Source organism: Cucumis melo, chromosome 9 (assembly GCF_025177605.1).
Source record: "Cucumis melo cultivar AY chromosome 9, USDA_Cmelo_AY_1.0, whole genome shotgun sequence".
Lineage (NCBI taxonomy): Eukaryota > Viridiplantae > Streptophyta > Magnoliopsida > Cucurbitales > Cucurbitaceae > Cucumis > Cucumis melo.
In genome coordinates this window covers 20,162,296-20,188,388 of record NC_066865.1, presented here as the reverse complement: position 1 = coordinate 20,188,388, position 26,093 = coordinate 20,162,296, and the positions used below count along the sequence as shown (strand labels likewise).

General features: G+C 35.6%; 1 protein-coding gene across 1 annotated transcript in view; it reads left to right on the top strand.

The window, feature by feature from the left end:
• The window catches only part of LOC103504544 (mediator of RNA polymerase II transcription subunit 23), a 41,118-nt gene extending 17,037 nt beyond the window's left edge, over nucleotides 1-24,081 (top strand). Inside the window, exons 8-21 of the mRNA XM_008468889.3 lie at nucleotides 1,824-2,104; nucleotides 3,473-3,556; nucleotides 7,229-7,323; nucleotides 8,967-9,129; nucleotides 9,225-9,470; nucleotides 14,884-15,054; nucleotides 15,176-15,289; nucleotides 15,638-15,763; nucleotides 19,256-19,404; nucleotides 21,070-21,310; nucleotides 21,415-22,186; nucleotides 22,273-22,454; nucleotides 23,408-23,511; nucleotides 23,603-24,081. Coding sequence (XP_008467111.2) covers nucleotides 1,824-2,104; nucleotides 3,473-3,556; nucleotides 7,229-7,323; nucleotides 8,967-9,129; nucleotides 9,225-9,470; nucleotides 14,884-15,054; nucleotides 15,176-15,289; nucleotides 15,638-15,763; nucleotides 19,256-19,404; nucleotides 21,070-21,310; nucleotides 21,415-22,186; nucleotides 22,273-22,454; nucleotides 23,408-23,511; nucleotides 23,603-23,804 — 2,930 coding nt within the window. The 3' untranslated portion in view covers nucleotides 23,805-24,081. The remainder of the gene's footprint in view (nucleotides 1-1,823; nucleotides 2,105-3,472; nucleotides 3,557-7,228; nucleotides 7,324-8,966; nucleotides 9,130-9,224; nucleotides 9,471-14,883; nucleotides 15,055-15,175; nucleotides 15,290-15,637; nucleotides 15,764-19,255; nucleotides 19,405-21,069; nucleotides 21,311-21,414; nucleotides 22,187-22,272; nucleotides 22,455-23,407; nucleotides 23,512-23,602) is intronic.
• The last annotated feature ends 2,012 nt before the right edge of the window (nucleotides 24,082-26,093 follow it).

The window sequence follows — 26,093 nt, the reverse complement described above, 5'->3', positions numbered from 1 at the left end:
TTCAACTTAAATTGGAGAGCTTTTATTTTACCAGCCTGATTTCTGTTTATGTTGCTACTATTCTGTTTTTACTTTCTTCTCTTTTCATTGTACTAAACTCTTTATTAGTCATGGCCTAGTGAAGATCTATTATCATGGCTTAGTATTGAGTTTGTTTTCCTATTTTCTTTTGTTATTCTGGATAGGATGAGGTTGCTTAGAGGGTGCCAACCTAGTTGAGATGTTCGAGTGCAACTGCTGATTCCTAGTACTTTTGACAGCTCTTGTACAACCCTCTATTACTTTGAGTTTGTGTCTCTTTTTTCCCAATGATAAAGAGATCCGTTTTCGTTTACGTTTCAAGAAAAGAAAAAAGTGGGGTAAAAAGGGAATTAACCTAGAATATTACTTAACTACAAGAGGGGAAGGCTCCTATTTATCATTTTAATCTCTCCATCGTGATGTTTCTATCTTTTTAAGGACAATTCGTTTTTTATCACATCCTTTGGTGTAAGTACCGCTTGTGGAACCTCGATGTCCACAGCGTTGAGTTTCTCGACCCTTTGCCTTAGGATTAGTCAGTTCTATTTCTCGATGGGGGCAAGGGAAGGGATATAACTCAACGGTAGAGTGTTGCCTTGACGTGGCGGAAGTCATCAGTTCGAGCCAGATTATCCCTAAACCCAATGTGAGTTTTTCTATTTTGACTTGCTCCCCTGCCGTGATCGAATGAGAATGGATAAGAGGCTTGTGGAATTGACGTGAGGAGGTGGGTAAAGTTTTATAAAAGAAAACTAAGTTGGATTAAAAAATTACATATCATTAAGTCATTAGTTTGTACCAACACTTTTAACTTTTTACCAATCTTTTGCAATATTGTGGGATTTTGTCCTTTTTTTCAACACTATATTTTTCTTTTTTTTTGAAAAGGAAACACAATTTTCATTGAATTGATGAAAAAAGACAAAGTCGCTTCATCGGTTTGGTTTGAAAAAAAATGGAAAGAGACAAAATCTCAAGGTAGGACACAAAAACAAACTAAACCATTGAATTAGGAGGTGTACCCAGATATCTCAACTAGGTTGATAATCCCTTAGCACCTTCGTCATATCCATACAAAATCCAAATATTCAAAATTACATGGAACTAAAGAAGGAAAGATGAGAAGGGAGATAAAAGAAACAACCAGAACAATACAACACAAACATTAAAAAACTAAAACAATGATCATTGTGAATATAACAATATGCCAATTTAAATCTTGTATGGATAGCCTTCAAAATCCTTGGAGAAGATGCACCAAGAGGAGGCATTTAAACGAGCCACTTCACTTCGATCCTTCCACACAAGTTTCTTATCATGGAAAAATCTTTGGTTCTTTTCAAACTATAACCCAGCTTGCAAGACTTTAATAGCATTACACCAAAGCAACCGAGGACCCTTTTTTAAGATAGCACCAATTAGAAGCTGCTGTATATTATTACCAAAGTCTCTTCCGAAAACCTAAGCAACTTCGAAGGTTGAAAATAAATTCCACCAGCTATGACCTGCATAAAAACATTAAAAAAAGAGATGCTGTAGATCTTCCCCTTTCTTTTAACAAAGAGGGCAAATAGATGGAGACACGTAATGAGACAGAAGCTTCTTCTGCATGACTGATGAGCAGTTGAGCTTCCCAAAAATCATAATCCAAACTAGGATATTAACCTGCCAGGGGCTTATTGACTTCCACAAGACTTAGGAAACAATAAAGGAGAAGATGCATACTATATTCTTTCTGTGAAATCTTGTTTATGTAACAAACTCCTTGCATTTTCTGACACATTTCACGTATTTATCTCCAGGTGATCGGATGGTGGATTATATGAACATGGATGACAAATCAATTGGGATGTTTTGGGTTGTCTCATACACGATGGCACAACCAGCATGTGAAACTGTGATGAATTGGTTAACTTCTGCAGGAGCTCCAGAATTATCATCAGCACAAAATTTACAGACCAATGAGAGGATAATGGTTATGCGAGAAGTGAGCCCACTGCCGATGTCTTTGTTATCAGGTTTTTCAATGAACTTGTGCTCGAAGCTGGCATATCAAATGGAGGAATCTTTATTTTCTGGACAGGTATAAATACTTTTATTAGTCTATGGTTTACCTCACTGAAAGCTATCTATGGTCACAACTTTATAGGTGTGACCAGTAAGGCAGTAACCATATATGCAATAAAATCTTCCTAACTTGGCATCACACAAAATAGCGTGATGGAGATGTCCTGGAAGTGTGCTTGAGTGTCAGTGCTTTACATGTGTTCTCGGGAGAGAGAAGAGGAGTCTCATTTATGTTAGGAGGATTTGAATAATTCAAATTAAAACATTAAAAAGAAAGATCATCTGTTTTAAATTAAAATTTATACTGTGGGACTGTTGATTCAGCCATTGTAAGGGATGATTCTTAATACAAATTAGAAAGGATCATGATCTGGATTCAGAGCAAGGATCAGTGATTCATTAAACAGTTGGATCTCCAGTAGGCCTTCTGTAATTCAATTTTCCTTGTCCACTGAATGACATTGAAATCTCCTCCTAAAGACCATGCTCCAGTGCAAAGACGAGATAAGCCTTTGAGTTAACATCTTGGGCCACTTCTCGATAGCTTGTTTCTTGTAGCATCATTTATTGAAGTTTGAAGTTGATCCCACCAAGCCAATACCCCATTTTATGTTGGAAGACTACATGCTTAACTTTCTTATCTTTGGGTATGTAACGTACTCTAAAAGAACCTTCTACAGTTTTTAGCCAAGTCAAGGATGTTTCTACATCCAAATATTGAAAATTATTATTATTTGATAAATTTTGGGTGAAAAAAATCCAACTCCAAACTAACCATAAGAACTAATTTTAAGATTTATTGCAAGTTCAGTGGCTAAATTCTGGTGCTAAACTGGAGTACATTGGTATGTATGTATATATGTGTATATGTGTTTGTGCATGTGTGCGTTTGTGTGTGTATGTACATATGTATGTATGTGTGTGTGGGTGGTAGGGTTTGGGTTCTCGCTGAAGAAGAAAAGGAAGAGAAAGGAAGAACCCCTACATCAGTCATGTGTTAGCCGGTTAAACGTAGAGCTGGAACATTTATTCTTTTTTCTAGATGGAAATAGGTCTCTTTATGCTCTTTGTGTAACCCTCGTGTACTTAGAGCATTAGTCTCTTTCATTTTACATCTATACGAATAAAGAGACCTGTTTCCTTCTAAAAAAAATAATTCTTACTTTTGTGTTATAATTTATTTTGTTTTCATCATCTAGTGTTCTCTCTCCTGAGTGCATACAATTTATCTTAAGAAGCTCAGGATGCTGTACATATTATGCATGGCTACTTGAGCTTTTATGCACCCTTGTCTCTAACGGGTGAAGTAATGCAATTAGATTTTGTTATTTAGATGAATATTCAAACTTATCTCTAACGTTTCCTCTATTATTGTTCTGTGTAGGCTGTTCCCAGTATTGCATTGGCTGAAACATATACTAGGTTGCTTCTCCTTGCACCGCACTCATTGTTTCGCTCACATTTTAATGTAATTTTCTCAATCTAATAAAACTTATTACTTTAATTTTATTTTTCACTTTGATCATTGATTAATTTTGTTGTTGATATATAAAAAATTCAACAATACAGGAGAGGAAACTCTCATGGATAGTTTGAGGTATGGGTCGACTCTTGTTAACCCATGGGTTAAAAACCCAATAGGTTTGGTGACCTTTTTTTCTTCGAAAAGGCGAGAGCTTTTCATTGATAAAATGAGAAGTGACCATACTAAAACGAATACAAAGAAAGGAAAAAGGACTCTAAAGGAGAAATAAAATCAAAGATCAAACCTGAAGAGGCTTGAGTGAAGCAAAACCTGCAATACAAGGAAGAGACTTAACCAGTATAAACTGCTGAACTTTTTCGAACCAAATCTTTAACAGAATAACTTAAAGCACATACACACAAAACAGAGATGTTGCAAGACTATGTAATCAACCAAAAGAAGAGGGTAGGAAGCTGGAGAAAGAAGAACTCAAAGAATACAACAACAACGTTCAGCTGTCCTCTGAAGCGATATTCCTTGAAATGTAGCTTCAACCTAAAGGACTACAATTGAAACAGTGAGGAAAGGAGCATTCTGAAAGACCTCAATCCACTTTACTCAATTTAAGACCTTCAACGATTGAAAAAGAATTGGATGGTATATGAGAAGGAGACAAAAGAGAAGCACTGAACTTTGTAACTTGAACACACTACCTCCCTTTGAAACAAAATATCAAAAGTTTCTTCGACATGTTCTACTGAAAAATGGATCCTCAGGAACTGGGCCCAGATGATGAAATCAGATTCTTCACTACTCATGCTAACAACTGAGTCCTCGTTAAAATTATAGGGGCAAGAGATATCATTGGAGGAAGAATGACAAGCAACACTCTAATAAACTGAATGATATGAAAACCCTATGAGAATTAGGAACCCTTGGATTATTTTGACCTCTAATTAACAAACACTAAACCCCCCAAAATCAATAAGCACAACTCCAAGGAAGGTTAGCTTAAGGTTAGTTTGTGATAAAAAACCATGAGGTAAGGACAACTATTTTTCTACCCAAGGTTTGAACATTCTCCATGCAAGTTGTTCAATCTTACCTGAATGCGCAAAGATGCAACCCTTGCTCAAGAATTGCAAAGGATTGTGATGAAGATTCATCAAAATTTAGGAGAAATCTCATTCCCAAAATTCAGAATCCTAAAACTGTAAGGTACAACCTAATGGCTAGGCTTTAGATTAGGGGTGTTAAAAAATCAACCCAAACCGAGGAATCGAACCAAACCGACTGGTTTGGTTAAGTTGAAGTGAAAATTCTGGTTTTCTCGGTTTATTCCTTTTATAAATGAGGGGTTCTGTTCCGTTGTTATTTCAACATTTTATAATTCTAATAAAATTGAACTGAACCGAATCTAGTAAAAAATAATTAAAGCTCCTTGCCTTCCCAGCCAATTCTTTTTAAATAAACCAGCTACCATCCCATGAAACCCATTTGTTTTAAGTAAGTTTTAGCCCACATAGAATTTAAAAAAAAAAAAAAACTAACAAAAAAAGAACAAAAATAAGGAAAATAAAAAAGATATAAACCCTAGATATCAATTATCTCTCATCTCTTTCATCTTAATCAATGTATGCCATCTACTTCCTCCCCTTTCCCTTGTTTTTTTTTTCTCTCTCACCTACAACTACAACCCTCTCAAATATCTCTCAGTCATGTAGTTGGTTTCTTTCTTTTTCAAGCACCATCTCACACCTTATTTTAAGGTATTATCATCCATCTTTGTCAATCTTTCTTCTATACCCCACCTTTGTCTCGAATGTTTAGTGAAGTTCAGTTAAAATAGAAATTGAATCATTTGACCGAAATTTGTACTTGTTTTATTTGTACCAAAATCTATGGAGATCCATTTTCTCTGTTCAGCTGTAAGACCAACTGAAGGGTTCGGTTTAGTCTCTGGTTTGAGCCAAATTTGGACCAAATTGAAGCATGAACACCTTTACTTTAGATAGCTTCCAAAACCCTAATGGGTGCCACATCATATATCTTAGGAAAATGACAAAAATATCCTTATTTGAGGATAAAATTGGAAACAATAAAACTACTTCTAAATTACTAAAGAAATATAAATAATAACTTTGAGCTCTTGAATTTTAGAACCTAGGAGGAAAAGAGTCGAATGACTAAAAGCTTGTGAAGAACGACGACTCCTTGAAAAGTTGCGAGGACAATTTGGATTCACTAAAATGTATAATGAAGACATAGAAGAGAGAAAAGGGTGGGGAAAAATGGGCAACAGTATGTAAATGGCATAGAATAAAGTTTGTTACGTGGGTGTGATTACCTCTAATGTTGTGGGGCCTTTGGGATTCAGTTATTTAGGGGTTTATTTTCCTTTATAGGTTACCGAGAGGGATTATTTTGTTTATCATCTTTTACAAATGTGGTTTTGTAGCTCTCTTAGCATTGTGGAGAAGGGGGGAGATCTTGAACTCCCTTGGTTATTTTTGCCAAAAATTTGAATATATAATTTTGTGTACTATCACAATTTTCTTCGGACACTATAGGAACTCGATTTCGTACATACTTCTTCTCTAAGGAGTTAGAATTATCTTCTAAAGACTTGGAAGAAGAATGATTAACAATTCTTTGGGTATAATCTCAGGAGAAGTCGGAAGAAATCCCAGAAGATCTAAAATTTGTTCATTTGCCTCGAGAGAAGATTGTGCTTCCATAGTCTTGGATTTAGAATTCTCATTAGATTAAGGAGAGAGAGTATGATCAACCCTAGCTGGTTGAGCTTCTTCAGAACCAAAATGATCATTTGCTTCAACTCCAATGACCAACAAAGAGTTATCATCTTGCAACAAAGGATTGTTTGAGCTTGGCCCCTAATTGTCAAACATATTATTTAGAATTTGATTCTGACAGTAGATCATCATCACCCAAAGTAAAATCTTTATTTTACATAACTTGTCTAATTCTGCCCAAATCAATAGAGAGTTTGAATAACAATTTGTACTAAAAAGAAGAATACATAAAATTAAATAATGTGTTTGGTCAATAGAGTTTGAAAAATCTTTGGCAAATAGAACACTATGACTTAAAAGACCTCAAACATGGAGCTGCCAGAGGAACATTATCACCCAACTGAGGAGAGAAATCTTGAGATTTGGATCCTTAATAATGATCTTTGCAGTATTAATAGTACAAATGTTGCTTGGTACGTTTATCAGTGAGTTGGAATAATCTAAAATGAACACGATAAAGGGAAAAATAGAAGAGAAAAAGTCCCATCACATTTTCCTTGAAAGTGAACCATGATAGAAAAGGTGATCATCATAGAGTCAAATGGATTATGTCAATATCTGTTTGACAGATATATTGTTGAAAACTATTTGTGAATTATGAGATCTAAATAATATTCTCATTTAGGTTTGCATTCAAATCTTTACAAATCTATTGCAATGAATGAAATCATCAATATATGAGATGTCTGATTTTTATTGCTTTCTTATGTTTGATATTTTTATTATGTGTTGACATCTCTTGCTCACAATGGAATTTCTCACCACCCTTTATGTTTTAATTACCTTTCTTGCTTTTACGCTCATAAAGTTCAAGTCTTATTTTTTGTACTTTTACTTACAGTTAACTCACTCTTTACTGCAGCATTTAGCACAAAGAAACCCATCCCTATTGAGCAGACCAGGAGTTACGCTTCTAGTGCTTGAAATTTTGAACTATCGGTTGCTTCCTCTATACAGGTATAATTTCTCAACCCTTGCAGTTGCTCCCATACAAACCACCCCCCCCCCCCCCCCCCCCAACACACGTACACGCACACTCTCTCTCCTGCCTTTAGCTTCTCTTTCTGGCCGCCATCATCTTTTGCTCCGTTCACATTTGCCTTCTCTTACTTACCCATCTCTATCGCCATTGTGTTAAAACGGAAGTTGAAAGCTGTAAAATTAATGATTCCTTCTTTTGGATCTGGTGCGATTCCGGGTTGTTCTTCATGGGAAGATATAGAGTTTAGTAAAGTTATTATTTTATCTAGTTCGCAGTTACTTTGGTGCATGGATTCTATCTCGGAGCTTCTTCATGGTCCATTCAAACGTATTCTCTTCAGAAACAGTCTCGACGGCTCAGGTGCTATGAGGATATCAAAATTTTGGTTGAATTCTGAAATCTATTGTCTGGCCTATTTCAGGAGGTCGACGATACATTCATGTTCCAATGGGAGTTTCAATTCAAGGCTGGCATTCTTTTTTGGGAGTGCTCTCTGGATTCTTGAAGAAAAGAGAGATACTATTTCAGCAGATCCATCAACATTCCTCATTGATTCCTTTGCTGGCAATTAAGAACATTTCAGAGCCTTCTAAGTCAAGAGATAAGAGAAAAAGTTATGTGAACGCTGCGAAGGATATTACGCAGCCACAGTCCTCTGTTTTGGTAATGGGAAAACAGAGCATGGAATTCTTTTGGGTTTGAAAAAATTCTTAAGTCTTTAAGGAAGATTTTAACAACCTATGGGTTATCTCTGTTATATATATATTTTTTGAAACAGAGACAAACTTCTTTGTTAATATAAAACTCAAGGTACAAGAGAATTATATAATGGGAATAATGGAGAAGCCTGAAAAGAAGGGATCAAGAGGCCCAGCTGGACATCTCAACTAGATTGACACCCCCTTAGTGTCATCATCATATCCCATAAAAACATCTAAAAGAACATATAACTACCAAATAAACCATAAAACAAACAGCAAAGGAAAGTGATAGAACACTGGTATAATATTTCTACTTTATTGATATCTAAACAGAAACTACAATATGAAATAACTGGAACAAAAGCACCTTACCTTCTGCTTCCCCTCTCTCTCAAGGAGTATAGCAGTCCCTTGCCTTCACTAAAATCTTCATGCCTTCTCTTCTCTCCCCAACTTCCTATTTATAATCATCTAACTGCCGTATATCTAACTACCTTTACACCCCTACCCTATACTAATCTAGGTATCTAACAGAAAGCAAATACAAAACAGAAATTAAAGAAAGAACACTAGAAAATAAAACAGTTCAAAAAAGACCCACAACTATTAAACTCCTATAGCTAACAAAACTAAATAGGAGGTCTTCTGACTTGCAACCCAAGTTGGCAGCTGTGGACAGCAACTCACTATCATCCACTTTATAACCCTACACAAGGCCGATTTGTTCCAATTCACTTTCTGACCGGAACATTATTTTCTCTTGCACATTTGAATTTTCTTGTAGCATCGGTTATTGTAGTGTTTTTCAATGTTTTGTTTTGATGTATTGTTCTGTTTTGTTGCTGGTAGAACTTAATTCGGTGTTCTTTCCTTGTTATTTGGGGTACTATTAGATGTTTTGATCTATTGCTTTCTAGGTACCAAGGCAAGAGTAAGGCTTTGATGTATGATGTGACAAAAATAATCTCTGCACTTAAAGGAAAGCGTGGAGACCATCGAGTATTTAGATTGGCTGAAAACTTGTGCATGAATCTTATTTTTTCATTAAGAGATTTTTTCTTTGTGAAAAGGGAAGGGAAGGTGGGTGAGTTGAATGATATCAATGCAGAATATAAGTTATATTATGTTTTTCTTCTGCATATTTCACTGAAACTGAACTTTCTCTGTTCTGAAAGGGTCCAACTGAATTTACGGAGACACTAAATCGATTAGCCGTGGTCACTCTTGCTATCCTCATTAAAACGCGGGGCATAGCTGATGCTGATCACTTGCTTTATCTTCAAACAATGCTAGAGCAGACGATGGCCACAAGTCAGCATACTTGGTCAGAAAAAACTCTCCGATACTTCCCACCAGTTCTTCGTGAAGTGTTGATTGGAAGAATTGATAAAAGAGGTGTAGCTATTCAAGCATGGCAGCAGGTTTGTCATCTGAAGTTTACTTACTAACCTTTTTTTCTGCTACTTTTTCTTTTCCGTTCTATACAAAGAGCTATGTTTCAATAAAATTTTCAATAATAACAAATTTTATTTTAAATATTCCTTCATTATTTACCGTAACTTTTAATTTTCAATTTCACTCAAATTTGATATGGGGTTGAACATGAATGTAACAAAACTTCTTAATCTGAGATCTCGATGATTTTGAATTTGGATTTGGAAACTTGTAAAAATATTTGAAATAATGTTTGGAATATGTCCATGAGTGAGAAAAAAAGGTAAGCATGCTCTCTCCTCTCTCCTCACGTCTCTCTCATTCTTCCACCATCTTCTCCTTTGAACTTCCGCACCTTTTCGACGATTTTTCTGGCGTTTTTCCTTTCCTCTTCTTTTCTCCAGCTTCACCTCTCGTTTTTCTTCGGAGTCCTCTTGGACTATCTTCATTTCAATGGAAGTAGTAAGCTGTAAAATTCTTCATTCACATTTTTGTGTTTGGTTGAATAATGACCGCTTTCATGTGGAAGATGTGGAAGCTCAACGTTCTTTAGTTATCTCAGAAACCCATCTGAATTGCTTCCTCGCAGAGATTGTAGAGTTAGTTAGGGCCCCTGAAGATCGCTTCTTTCTGAAATTTGGGGAGCTAGATTTTGGAAGAACGATGCTCTCACAGTTCAGATCCGAAAATGGATGGGTCTTTTCAGGGGATGACGAAGAAGGGTGGCAGTCCTTTCTCCAGTTGTTGGAAAGATTCTTATCAAATTTGGAATATAAGAAATGGTTTTCGAGCCATTGTCTTCCAGCCAAACATCCTTCACAGATTCAAAGTTCATCTTACGCAGATAAAGTTACATCTTTTGGTTTTACTTTTCCTGATCAGAATAAAGGGTTCCAGTGTCAGGGAGAGAATGAAGTTCTTCAGGCCTCCCCTGTTTTGAAGCTAGAAAAGCAGTTTTGTCGGGCCTCTGTTTGGACAGCAGCAAAACAGAGCACATTCTCAGGGCCTCAGAACTTCCATCATTTGAGTAATCAAAGCTCTTCTTACTGGGTTCACAAGAATAATGAGGTTTTTGTGCAAAATTTCAACAAGTCTACGGATCATTTCCAGGCTCTTGTTTTTATTGATTGGAAGGATATCATTAAAACTTTGGAGGAACACTTCCAAGCCAAAATCTGCATCAACCCTGTATTTGTAGATAAGGCCTTAATCCATCTTCCACAAAGGAATTTGGAAAATTTGATTGAGACTCCCGGTAAATGGCAGCGTTTTTGGGCACTTTCATATTCTAGTTGAAAAGTGGAACAAGGTTAAACATGGAAGACCAGAAGTTATTCGAGGTTTTGGAGGGTGGTTATCCATCAATAACTACCACTTGATTATTGGAAAAAGGATGTCTTTCTTGCAATTGGAAATTACTTCGGCAGACTCGAGAGCATATCCTTAGGCACATTGAATATGAATAATGTGTCGAAAACCAAAATTGAAGGATGAACCTTGTGGAAATTTCTATCTTAATTTTGGTGATATTGAAGTTATTGAAGAACCTACAGTAGTTCAAAATTCCCTCTTCATCGAGGATTTCTTGAATCTGATTGACTTAGCAAGCTGAAAAATTCACTATGTGAATACAAAAGTTCATGTCTAACTGATAATCTAATTTGGAAAATGGTTTTTGGAGTTTAGGGTTTTTAAAAGGAAGATGTATAATCACTGTTTGTCTCCCTCAATTTGCACCATGTGCACTGCCACTAGCGACTTTTCACGGTATCTGTTTTTGATTGCTCATTCTCAACTTGTTGGCATTGTTGTCAGAATTTTGTTTCGGAAGAATCTAGAGAATTTTTCAGAGCAAGCTTCTCAGCGTAAGACCTCGTTGGAGTCAACAAAATTTTAGCCTCCTCGTGGTGTTCTCTTTCCAAAGACTTCGAGTTTGACTTAGTGCGAGACATAAGCCTAATTGCTTGCCTTTTCTTCAGATGGATGTTTAGTCTTTTTATTTGTATTCTTTTGTACTTCTTTTGGGTTTTGTTTTGCTTTTGGACATTACACCTTTGCTTTTGGTTTTTAGCGGTTGGATATGATGAAGTGCTATGGAGTGTTAACCTAGTTCAGATGTCCAGATGGACCTCCTATGCACATTGTATAATTTTCTTGTACTATAAGCTTTTGTCTCATTATTAATATATTAATAAAGAGGTTGTTTCCTTTTAAGAAAAAAATAGAGTTTTGAAAGATGAAGGCTTAGTTTTGAATGTCTTAAATCTGGAATTGGATTTTCTCACTTCGTCTATTTCAAAGCCAAGCTTCTCAAGAAATCCATTTGCTAGCCTCATTAGCAACTTTGTGCAAGCTTTTTCGATTGAGGATCCTTCCTCATCCTGCCTTAATCCTCATCTTGCCACATTAAAATTGAAAGAGATTCAATTCTGGAGGGAACTTGTCTGGAGAAGATGAAGAGTTGCAATCAATAAGGAGAGAAAATTGCGGCCAAGACTTTTTCTTTGCCTAATGAGAATCGAAAAGCCACTTTTCCATTAAACATTCATTTAAATTCCAGCAAGATTAATTTGATCGATACCTCATTAAAGGAAGGCCAAAAGGCAAAAAGTCACAAGTCTGGTGCTTAAACATCTTTGAATTATCGACAGCTACCTTCTGGCCAATTAGAGAGCTTTTTCCCTCCCAGCGGGTGTTCCAAAGCCCTTCAAAGTTTCCTCTGGCCAAGTTCCCATCAACTCTTCATCTTCAGGCTCTTTCTCCTTATCTACTCTCCACTCCTTGGCTACATCAAGGTCAAGATTAAAATCGAACATAAAGAAATCTTCAAAGGTCTTCCCACATTGTCTCAAGCCCTTTCTGAAGTATTTCATTTGAAGGAAAAAGATTAAAGAAGATCTCGGTTAAGCAATCCTTAAGAGCCCAAATTCTTGAAGATCAAGCTCTAGATTTGTTAGAGGAAAATCACGTCTTTGCTCATCCCCCAGTTCATTCCAGTAGTTCCATGGAGTTTTTAGAGACTAATCCAAATTTATTGGAAGTTAGTTGTACCCAATTGCAAGCTCCAACCCGTTCTACAAAGCCAGTTTCTAACTCTCATCCTATGCAATTTACGTATTACGAGTTTTCTTTGCCCAACTTGAAGGTGAAATTTTTTAGGGGCTCCAAGCAAAACCTATCTCCATCCCTTTAGAAAGAAGGGCGAGTCCTCTTTCAACTCTCCTTTCAACGTTAGTAGTGAGGAAATGGAGCAATTTGATAAGTCAACCGAGCTTCAGGGGTAGAGACGTTTTGAGCCTTTAAAAACAAATCTTAATGCCCTATTCCTTTGCGAGGAAGATCCAATTTTTGAAAAACTGCCTCTGCTACTTGTCACAATCGCAACCTTTCGAATACGGGGCGGGCGATTGTGCAACACTTGTTCTAACTTGGTGAACAAGTTAGCCGCATGAAATCTGAAAGTCGCAAACAATCTCACAGTATGATGTAGCCTCCCTTCACGTTTTGAGAGAATATTTTACAGAACTTGAGAGAGAAAAGAAAGTGTTGAAAACATCATTAAATAAAGCATTGAAGACTGACAATTGCAAGAAAACTTGGTTTGTAAAGAGTACAACAAGGCTTAGTTAGGGAATTGACTAGTGGGTTTCCTCTATTATACATCTCAAACATTTTTAGATATGATAGGCTTGCATATGAAAAGTGCGAAATTACAAGCAAGTGACATATAAAGTAAAGGAAACAAGCTAAGCTAAGTACAAAAACATAAACATAAGGTGATTTGAGGATGTTTGGGCATGCGGCCGTAGGCAAACAATGCCTTGGACAAACATTCTCATGACACTACTCGCCATTTTCCCAGCCTTGCGAAATATTAGATCATCTAAAGTTTATTAGTCGCTGGTTGCAGACTTATTCTAGTATGATTCTTCGGACGATCGTTGTAAGTCCCTCCAGTTGTTGGACCAATTCTATCTTTCCCTGATTTCTCTTGCGTGGGTGAATGACTAAAGCCTTGCTGTTTGTGGTGGCTTGCTTGATATTGTTTTTGTGTTTTGGTCTCCGTTTTTCTGGCTTGCCAAAGGGGAGTATTTTCTGGGGAGTTCTTTTGGAATCATATTCTGTTGGTTTTGGAAGATTTATTTGAGTTCCTCTGGGTTTTGGATGGCATTGACAAGACAATTTTTAGGCAGCCGGTTGCTTCTCCTTGGTGCTTCTCTTTCTCCTCTCATTTGTTAGTTTTTCCGGTTTTTATATTGGAATGGGCTCCTCTTGAGAGAGTTCTTAAGTTTTGCTTTGTATAGCTTTCTTCGGATGTTTGGTCTCGGCAAAGGTTTGTTTTGCTCGTTACTTTTCTGTTTGTTGCCTAAGTTTTAATTTTAAACTTTATTCTCCCCTAGTTCTTTTGCTCTTAGTATTATACTCTTTTACTTTGAGTTTAAGTCTCATTTATTATCATTAATTAAGAAGCTTGTTTTTGTTTAAAAAAAGTCCAAATTTAATACAAACTAAATATTAGGGTCTATCCAAAATTTGGCTTAGATCTGAGATGGAATTCTAAGATAGAGTTAGTAGAATTTGAATCGTGGTGAAAATTTGATTATATGCCCAAATTCAATTTATTCAATTTGAATCAAATTTGACTGTTATCTCTCTTTTGATTTAAATTCTACTAATTTGTAGATTATACTTTGAATAAAAAATCCTAATTTGATAAGGATTTCAAATTAGTAAGTTTGTTTAGATTTTTTTTTTGTTTTTTTAAGAGAAAAAAAAGGATTGTTTGGATTGAGAAGATATCAATTAATCCCTTAAAACATCAAAGTGCTCCGTTTATCTCTAGGCTGCACTTTGAATTCTCCTTTTGTATCCCTTTGAAAGGGCCATCTTTTTTTTTCTTTTGGAAATGTATTGTAATTAAATGCATGGATGGAAAGATTTGAACCCATGACCTCTTGTCCACGGGTACAAAGAGGTGCCAATGGAGCTAAGCTCTTGTTGGCAAAGGGCCCTCATTTCGTATCTCTTTAGATTATTTATTCATAAATTTCATTGTTTCTTATAAAATAAATAAATAAATGAAAGTATATTTTTTTAATAGTAATAATATTATTTCCTGTGATTCGGAGATATTGAAAGCATTTTGGAGGGCGGGGGGAATCCGAGTTCTTTGGTATATAGTAAACCATGTTGGGGTGGGTGAAGTAGAGTTATTTAACATTTTGTTTTGAAATATGTGCGGCAAACAAAGAACCAACTCTTCTCAATTCAAGTTGATGGGCAAAACACCCCCTAAATGTTTGGGTTGTGTTACTTCGAATATGCTGGGACTTTATGTAACCCTCTCCTAAGACAAAAAATGAAAAATTGTGAGTTGATATTTATAGCCATCATTTGCAGGCAGAAACCACTGTGATCAACCAATGCAACCAACTTCTTTCCCCATCAGCTGATCCGACATATGTGATGACCTACATCAGTCATAGTTTTCCGCAGCATAAACAATATTTATGTGCTGGTGCATGGATACTTATGCAAGGGCATCCTGAAAGTATTAACTGCACGACCTTGGTATGAATTTTCTTCTCATTCTTTATATACACATCACTACATCAGTACCTTTGTCTATTTTGATGATTTTAATTTTTTGACAATGCATCAATGTTATGATTTTTTCTATTTTCCAATTAAGGCACGGGTATTGAGAGAATTTTCACCTGAAGAAGTAACAGCTAATATTTACACAATGGTAGATGTGCTGCTTCATCACATTCAGATCGAACCTCAGCATGGACATTCCACACAGGTTTATACACTCTAGCTTAGCTCATATGCACTTTATACAAATTGGATGGAGGACTACCTCCCAACTGTTTAATATATATGGTTAGGAACTTCTGGGACCCAATCTCATTAATAGATTGTCACTGGAACATACGCCAATGACCTTAAAAGCATATCCATTTCTATTTAATAGTTGACAGAAACTAGGAGGAAGTGGAGTTCTACGTTATTCTGCCAAAAAATGTGAAAAAGAAAAAGAGAATGTAATGAAAAATTTACGAAGGAAAAAGAGTGAACAGAAGCTATTATGTTTACAAACAATGAAAAGAAGCTATTCTGTCTTACAAAGGCTTTCTCATTTTTGTTTCAGGATATTTTGCTTAAAGTTTGTGCCAATCTTTCATTTTTTGTATGGACTCAAGAATTACTTCCTCTTGATATTCTGCTCCTAGCTTTCATTGACCGTGATGATGATCCCAATGCTCTACGCATAGTGGTATGCTCTCTAAACTCCTTTTTTTTCTTCCCCTCTTCTTCTTCTTCCTTTTTTCCTTCTACTTTTTGGCGATAGAGAATGATATGCTAGTGCTACTATACTTGGGAAATATCATTCTGTGTATGGTATATCACTGATTTTTAGCCAGTTGTTTCTAATATGTATGTTTCTCATCCTGCTTAAACTCTATTAAATTCTATTCCCATTAATGATCTCTTAGGCCTAATGGACACAAACAATACATCATTTTCAAAAGCAATAGAAACACATCAAAACTTTTTTTGTTCAGTATATATATATATAATCGAATACTTGCTCATAAATATTGCCTTAACTCCAAATGTCTCCACCTCCGTGCCATTTTGTTGATTCTGCCACTATTTTCAAGGACCATTTGCAGTTTTCAAAAGGCTCTTGGGAAATCTAGAGGTATTTCAATCATGTAGAAGAGTGGTGTTTCTCTATGGCATGTTCAAGGCATTATTTGCTAACGACATACTCAACAAGAGAGTATCATAGATCATTAGTCTCATTTTCTTTCTGCTTTATGCTCTTTGTATAACCCTCATGTACTTAGAGTATTAGTCTCTTTTATTTATATCTATATGAATAAAGAGACTTGTTTCCTTTAGTAAAAAAAGAGAGAATGTCATTCGAAATTTCAAATATTGGGAGGTCCTGTGTTTTGGCAATTTATGCTAGATATAAATAAATGCAGAATAAACTGAAGTATACCTCAAACTCCCACTTCATTGGTTAGAACCAAGTAAGGAATCGGTCAAAAAGTAACAAATAATAAAGAGTAAAGGAAAAAACCAACACAAAAAAATATACTGGTTCACCTCAAACTCGGTACTACGTCTAATCTTCTGTAACTGCAGATTCTACTATGATGGAAGTTGCAAAGAACCATCAAATATGTGCTTGCAAAACTCTCCTTAAATAGCCCAACAATAACCGTTTGAACTCAAGTACCTCAACTGAGTAACTTGAAATAAAATAAGAGAAACCCTTAACCCAATTCATTAATACCATACTTAACATGCTGGAACAAAATTCTGTCTGGTGTATTTTTCTTTCTTCAATGGCAAGGAGGCTCGGCACACTGTTTTTCTTCTTCCAGCGAAGGCACACGACTTTGTGCCTTTCACAGCGCACATATGGAGCTCCGGACAGAAGATTAATCGGGAAAAGTTTGCGCTGTGGTTTAAACATAGAAGAAAATGAGCTGTTTGAAGAGGCCTCAAAGCTGAACTGTAGAGCCTCTCATCTTCCACTCTCTTAACTAGGGCTGCCTTGGGGTGGTTATCCTAAGCAAGCTGTTTTTTGACAGCCGGTAATTGACAAAATTCGAGCAAAATTGGAGAAATGGAGAAGATACAATCAGAGGAGGTTGTGCCACTTTATGTAAGTTAGTTCTTTCCCATATTCCCACATGTTATGTGTCAATCTTTTTAATGTCGGCAAAGGTGTCTTCGACAATGGACCGTTTATTAAGAAACTTCTTTTGGAAAAGGCACTTGGGAGGAAAATTGAATCATCTAGTTAAGTGGAACATGGTGTCCCAAATGCAAGAGGATGGGGGGCTTGGTTCAGGAGGCTTAGAAAACAAAAATCTTGCTCTTCTAGCCAAATGCGGATGGAGATTTTTTAATGAAAAAAACTCCCTTTGGGTGCAAGTCATAAAAAGAGCGTACGCGGAGAAAGTCAATTCAGTTGGCACACCAAAGGAAGCAATGTTTGTAGCCTTTGCAGTCCGTGGACTAGCATTTCAAGGAGCTGGAATAAAGTGGATTCGCTGGCCATGTTTAACCTCGGCAGTGGCACGTGAATAGCCTTTTGGTACAATCCTTGGGCTGACTTGATTCCACTCAAAGACTCTTTTCCAAGGCTGTTTAGACTCTATGAGTCCGAATGGGCCAGTTCATGATTTTTGGGATTCTTTAACAGCATCTTGGTCCTTAAATCTCAGAAGGCAATTAAAGGAGGAAGAAATTGATGATTTCCAAGCTCTTAACGGAATTATCTCAAAAGTCGAATCACGGCAAGTTCGGGTAAAAGAGTTTGGAAGTTAGAGTCTAATGGAAAATTCTCAGTTTAATCGTTGGTTAAACATCTATCTTTTGCTTCCCTTATCTGAAAGCATCTATACTCGGCTATTTGGAAGACCAAAAGACCAAGAAGAGTTAACATCACAATTTGGATAATGCTGAATGGGCTATTGAATTGTGCTTTCGGTCATGCAGTCAAAACTTCCATCTCACATTTTATCTCCAAGTGTTTGCTCTTTATGTTTGCAGCATTCTGAAGATTTACAGCACCTGTTTTTCAGGTGTCCCTTTGCAGAAAAATGTTGGTTTGACCTATTCGGATCCTTCAAGATCAATTGGGTCTTTGATTCCGACTTTAAGAAGAAAGTTTTGCAGCTTCTAATTGGCACTAATCTAAAAGAGAAATCGAGATTGCTATGGATAAATGCTATGAAGGCACTACTTTCAGAAATTTGGTTTGAGCGAAATCAATGAATACTTCACAATAAAGAATCCAATTGGATGAATCGTCTGGAGATTGCTAGAATCAATGCTTTCTCATGGTGCTCCTTAGCTAAAGCGTTTGAAGCATACTCAATTCAAGACATTAGCCTTAACTGGGCAAGCATTGGGTGGTCGTTTTTTAGTTTGTAGTTCTTGGATTTTGTTGTATTATCAAACTCGTTAAGATTGTTGTGTTGTCATTTGGTAGTTTGTTGTCGTTGGTGTGTATTTTGCTTTTAGATGTATGGTTCGAATTGTATTCACATGGGTTTGGTTTTTCTTCTCGATCAAAGTCGGGATGTGATGAGAGTGCTATGGGGTGTCTCAATCTAGTTGAGATGTTCAGGTGCATTTATTGATCTCATAGCTAGTATTGTTCAAATGCAAATTTAATTATATATTTTTAGTGATATATAATTAAATTTGCCTTCAACCACCAGCTTAAGCTTTTGGGTGAATTGGTGGTTTAATATGGTATCAGAGCAGTTGGTCCAAGAAGGTCTTGTGTTCAAGCCCCTGCATTATCGTTTCCTCCCCAATTAAAATTGATTTCTACTTGTTGGTCTTTCAAATATTTCAAGCCCACAAGTGAGGAGGAATGTTAGTGATATATGATTAAATTTGCATTCAACCACCAGTTTAAGCTTTTAGGTGAATGGGTGGTTTAATATATATCACTAACATCTAGAACCAAATTGACAACTTCACTGTTCAATATTTTGTTTTTATTTGTTGTAAATTGATGACTTCACTATATGGCTCAAATTTCTGATTGCTCGTCTTTCCTTGTGCATTTGTTCACAATGACGCATTCACAAAATTGATCATTGTAATCACTGTTTAAAGAAAATATTTCTTTGAGGTTTTATCATTAGATATCAGATTCATACCTTCATGCATGGCTAACAGAATTTCAATTTGATTAGCTAATACTCTTCCTACATGTTATACACTGCAGATTAGTCTACTTGATAGGCAAGAGCTTCAACAACGAGTCAAACTATATTGTATCAGCCGGGGTTCACCGGAGCACTGGCTTCACTCCGTAGTATTCAAAAGAAATGAATTACAAAAGGCTCTTGGGAATCATCTTTCATGGAAGGACAGGTGACTAAGCTGGCTGGGACTTTAACAGTTAACCTTTTTTAAAATATCTTTTTCTATAGAAATTTTAATGAAGAAAAGTATATATCTATAGAAATTTTAATCAACATCTGATTCATAACATCCAGTTTCATAACAAAAGAAGTCCCTAGGCTCTTTTGCTCATTGTATAATTCTCTTGTACTTTGAGCTTTTGTCTCATTGTAAAAGAGATTCATTTCCCTTTAAAAAAGCATCACAAGTAAACTAGTAAGATGGTAGTCTCTTTGCACTAAATGAGTTAAGACAAACAACATTTTCCTGTTGATGAATAGATTGAACATTTCAAAGCAGGCTTGTTGGAGTGGGTCAGCGTTCGACATGTTTCCGACACTGCACTTGGTCATTTTAGGAGTTTCGGTGTTTAATAGGATGATGTCTCAACTAACACTCTTTGAAGTCCAAGGACCTTTCGCTCTCGATGGAAATCCCCTAGATCTAACATCCTTTCATGTTCTCGTTGTTGTCTGATGTTGAGGCTGCCATTGTTAACCGTCTTTCAATTGTCAGTGTAGTCATTGTCGTTGTTGGTTGTCATTGCTATCTTCATGAGTTTCTTTTGTTTCCATTTGTTGTGTTTTTGTTTGGGTTCTAGCTTTTTTTCTTGTCACCCTTCTTTCTCCAATATCATTTTATGTCATTGTTGTCGTTGTCTACTTCCCTACATTCTGTCCTATCGATCTTCTTTATCATTGTCGTTCTTAATATTCGTCGGAATTGCCCCCATTTTGAGGTCTTAGATTTATTTACACTATTTTAGTGTAAGTAATGTGGAAATTGAAATATAGTCGAATATTTTGTTTTAGATTATTTAGGGCCCAAATTTTGTTTTATGTTTTTAAATTCACCGAGTTCAACATATATGCATTTGGTAGACAACCCATACTCTATTTTTTAGAACTATTTTCGAATTTTGTGATCCAAATAGTGAAATTTTGAAAACATTTTTATGTTTTCATTGTGTCCTGAATTTGAATTTTACATTTTAAAATGCAGGATTATATTAAATACAATATAAAAACATTTATAAATACAATATGTTAGGTTATAAACTCAATTAATTTTTAATATACTATGTATTATGTAATGTATTATGAATAATATAATATTGCAAAATAGTAATCATATAAAATTTTTAGGTTAAATTACAAATTTGGTCTTGGTTTTAAAAAGATAGAATATAGTCTTATGATTTATAATTTGAATTTAATCCATTTGATTTGATAAAATTATAGAAAAGAGTCTTGTTGGGACTTTTTATCTAGGTTTTTTAAACCAATGACCAGATACGAGATTTTATCAAACTATAGATACCAAACCCTACTTTTTCCAAACTATAGGGACTAAATTTGCAATTTAACCATTTTTTTAAACATAAACTATATTTATATATAAATTAATAATAGCTTATTGTCAACTAAATCTTAGTGGATAAGTAGACTAATTATAGTATCAAACACATTTGAACTTTTTTTTAAGTTAGAATCCAATTTCTTAATCTGCCTCTAACAAATTAGATGAGTTTGCATATGAGGAATTTAATAACTTGATTTTGCATACAATTTTTCCACCTATTCTTCTTCGTGAAGTACCAGGATTTTAATCAGAAGAGTTATGTTGATGTCACAGGTATCCTGTATTTTTTGACGATATTGCAGCTCGATTACTTCCAGTCATTCCATTGATAGTTTATAGGCTCATAGAAAATGATGCTGTAGATCAAGCTGATAGAGTGCTGGCCATGTATTCTCCATTTTTGGCCTACCACCCTCTTAGATTTACATTTGTTCGTGATATACTTGCATACTTCTACAGTCATCTTCCTAACAAGCTCATCGTTCGAATTTTGTATGTACTTGATATCAGCAAGGTAAATTTCTATCGGTTTCATTTTCACTTATTCACTTATGATGTGTGTTCATGTATTTGTTTATATGTTATTCTTGTTGCTTACGGACAACTAATTTGTTACAGATTCCATTTTCTGAGTCATTCCCACAGCACATTAGTTCCGCTGGTCCTGTCATGTGCCCACCAATGGATTACTTTGCTACCCTCTTGTTGGGGCTAGTCAATAATGTCATACCTTCCTTACAGACATCAAAATCTGGAACGGCAGGTGATGCTTCAAGTAGTTCAATGCGTCCATCGCATAACAAAGCCCCTGGGACAAATCCACCGGTGGCAACAAGTGCTCCTGAGAGCCAAAAAGCATTTTATCAAATTCAGGACCCTGGCACATATGCTCAACTTGTTCTTGAAACAGCAGTTATAGAATTACTCTCTCTCCCTGTCTCAGCTGGTCAGATTGTGTCATCGCTGGTTCAAATCGTTGTCAACATACAACCTACTCTAATTCAATCGAGCAACAATTTGCATGTAGCTCCGAGCAGTATGGGTCAGGGATCAGCATTACCTACATCTCCATCTGGAGGAAGCACAGACTCCTTGAATGCCGGAAGATCAAATACCTCAGTATCTGGAATAAATACTCCGAACTTTGTTTCACGAAGTGGGTATACATGCCAACAACTTTCTAGCCTAATGATCCAAGCATGTGGCCTACTACTAGCACAGCTTCCTCAAGAATTTCATGGACAACTGTATCTAGAGGCATCACGCATTATAAAAGAAACTTGGTGGTTGTCTGATGCAACAAGATCCTTGGGAGAACTAAATTCTGCTGTTGGTTATTCGTTGATGGATCCAACATGGGCAGCACAAGACAATACCTCAACGGCTATTGGTCTGCTATATGTTATTTACTAATTAACCTTATTCCCTTGACAACATAAATCTTCATTTCTGCTCACAAGTTGATGCATTTTTTAGGTAACACGGTTGCGCTTCTGCACTCTTTATTCAGTAATCTCCCACAGGAATGGCTAGAAGGGGCCCATGTGATTATCAAACATCTCAGACCTGTCACATCGGTAGCAATGCTGAGAATAGTTTTCCGTATTATTGGTCCACTGCTCCCCAAACTTGCCAATGCTCATAGCTTATTTTGTAAGGTAGGTTAATTATCATTGGTTATCAGAAAAAGGAAATTTACGTTCAGTTTAGCATAAAGTTATTGTGAGTTATTTTACTAAACTTTCTCTACACACGCCAAAAAGAAGAAATGCTATATGATGCAAGTTTTCATAGCTTCAAGTCTTTATTAGATGAAAGTTATGATACACAATTCTCAAATACAAACTATTTATTGGCTGCCATAACTTTCAAGTACTTTAACTTGTTATAGTATAAAGGTAAATATAGGAGCATACTAGTCTTTTGTCCTTCATTATAATTTTACTATTCTTAGTTTAGGGATTCCTTGTAAGCATATATATTAAACTCTAAGGTTTAGAATGAGTAAGGAGTTGTCTTATTCTGGTATAATAATATCATAACTTCTAATAAATAACCAACCTAACCAACTAAATTAGATTATTAACTAACTAAGAAGGACCTGTTCAATTGACTCGGATTAAAAGTTGTTTGTTTCTACTCTAACAAGCTATCCAATTAGCTTGGATAAAGGAAAATACAAATAACTAGCTTTTAAATGCCCAATAGTACCAGAATAGGATACGACTAATAAGCCTCTATATTAGATTTCTCCCACTTCAAAAATAACTCTACCTCGAGTATTCAAATATATCAGCCACACTGAAGGTAGCACTAATCAGAAGGGATGTTTGGAAATCCATTCAATAGGCATTATCTCCTCTTTTCAAGGATCTTAAATTTTGTCACAGTTTTCAAGGTTATACAGTTGAATTGTTCGTATGAGATATTGGAAAAAACTTGTCACACTTGTTATTTTTTTATAAACTTTTTTATCTTCTCCGTTGGCTGTCGGGGTAGAAGTTATTTGTGGCTATAAAGGAGCTTTACCGTAACCCAAATTTCTTGGTTAATGATACATTGAGTAGGAGGTTAGTTATTGTGTAGCTAATTATGGTCTATTGTTCTCCAGACTCTCTCCTCACTTTTGAGTGTAATGGTGGATGTATTTGGGAAGAACTCACAAACATCAATACCAGTCGAAGCCGCAGAAATAGCAGATCTCATTGACTTTCTGTAAGTGACAATGAAAAGAGTTTACTCAAATATTTTGTTCCATATGTATGCTCGAAGATACTCATATACATGCGGTCATTTTGCTTTTCAGCCATCACGTTGTCCATTATGAAGGGCAAGGAGGGCCTGTTGTAGCTAGCAGCAAGCCTCGACAAGAAGTTCTGGCCATTATCGGTAGAGCTTTAGAAAATCTCCGCCCAGATGTGCAACACCTCCTTTCCCACTTGAAGCCTGACACTACTTCTTCTATCTATGCAGCAACACATCCCAAACTGGTTCAAAATCCAGCTTGACCATAAGGCTAAAAGACAAAAGGCTTGTTATTAGTTGTAAATAAGAGGTTATTTTAGCAGCGGAACATAGGTAAAAATAGGTTGAGATGTAAATTATTCTGGAATTAGTGGAAATAACACCCATTTATGGTTTTCATAGCATTAGAGCGTGGCAAGGTTTTTATATGAAGTTAAGTTGTTTCACATTTTCTTTTTATCTTTATACACACTTAAATGTATCATCTTCAGTCGGTAGCACTCGAAAACAACCAGAAAATTTTCCTCACCGTTTGGTCAAGACACTTGGTCTTCTAAGTGTACATTTTTGTTTCATGAAAGTGCCAAATTTCAATTATCTTGAAATTTGGTGATGAACTAACCATCCTTTTCATTAAGTTTTTCTTCCTGCAGAAGAAGCTGGCTGAAGGTTGTTCATAAATGCTCTTTTTCAAGTTTCAACAGAGTTCAACTCCGGTCAAAATGCTCAGATTTTCCTCTTATTGCATTCAACGTTTTAATCAAATTACATTTTATTCTCAATGTTTTTTCTATATTACTATCTCAACCCCACAAATTTGGGGCCGTAGATTTTTGTTTTTATATTTATGTTCTTCCCAAATATCTCTCTTCTGACAAGTTAGGGTAACTACCACTAAGAGCTTAGTATAAAAGATGGTGGTTGGAAAGAAGTTGTTGGAAGATAGAAAGCTTAGTTAATGTTTTGTTTTCACATTTTGGTATTTTAATTAATTATGATAGAATCTTTACAAGGCTATATAATGTCTTTATCCTTCCAAAATGACCTTATTTTCCTCGATTTTAACTTTTTTGCTCCAAATTGATAAAATTAACTACATTTTGCCGAGAAACGCTAGCAAAACATTAAATCTAATACAATAAAATCTAAATAGGAAGTAAAAATAGGCACATTTTATGCGCTTATCACTTACTCTTCGACTCTAGCACAATAAGTACCCCTTTTGTATATTGAAATATTATCAGTAGATTTTTTGTCAAAGTTCAAAATCTTAATGTATCGATTAGTTTTAATTTTTCATAAAAATGAAATGGACATAGATAGTATTTCACGATCTTGTAGTTACTGATTTTTACATTATAGTTTAATACAAAGTTTTAATAATTTAATAACTTTTCATTACATTAGATGAGATCCACTCTTTTACAAATTTCTTTCTTCTTACAAAATTTAAAATGTACCTTTTTAAAATTTATATTAATTAAAGACTTAATTATGATTGTTTGGTTCATTTTTTTATATTACATTTTGACATCAAGACACCGTGCAAAAGTACATACCTAACCATCTTCTTATTATAGGTCACCTCTTTCCAGTATCATTCTAACATGAAGTCGTACAACATTTCGACGTCAAAGGAGTGTACAAAATACCTACCTAACAATTTGCCTATTATAGGTTCCCACTTTCCGGCATCATTCTAAGTTCCTCAATCATAATGAAACTTATAAATGCAAAAGAAAAAAAATAGGGGAATCATCAAACGACAATACAAAGCAACCGTAAGATCTCGTAACAACAGAGAAAAACATGAAACCGTGGTTGATATGTTGGTCGTGGGCCAAGAAGTAGCAGCAAAGACAAAACATCTTAAATTTCTCGATCCTTGCAATCAACCTTCTCCACCTCCAACTTGTTCTAAACATGAAGTAGTGGACGAGGCAAACTCCTACGATAGAGGTTGCTCTACAATCAATCGATGTCGTGGAGGATGAAGCATAAACAGATTCAAAAATATTATTTGACTCTAGATGTGTAAACGGGATGAATTGTTTATTAATGCAATATGAATGATAACATATGCTAATTATGCAAATATTTCAAAGAAATAAAATGACAAGTTTTAGAAATCAAGCTTCAACAATTCTCATACAAAATGTGTAAAATAGTTTAATGGGTGGCTTTAATGCTATCAAATCTAAAATTCACAAAATGTGCATAATAGTTTTGCGAATAAGGACGCTTGTGAGGACCTATTACCAAATCAATCTACATGGTTCGGTTTTCGAGAAATCGCTTCCTCTTACGCTCCCTATTATAGTGGGTTCAAGGTTTGTCGTTGTCCCGCTAAAGGAGCTTGTTGCTCAAGAAGTAATTGTTTGAGAGAATTGTCTGGTGGGGTAGATTGTCAATGCGAATATGCCCTGCATTGTCATTGGACGCCTTATTGAGAAAATTTGGGCCAAATTTGAAGGCCTACAATTACGAATCTTGAAAGCAATCTCATTTGCTTTCAATTCAAAAATCTAAAATAAGTAGTCTGCATTCTTTCT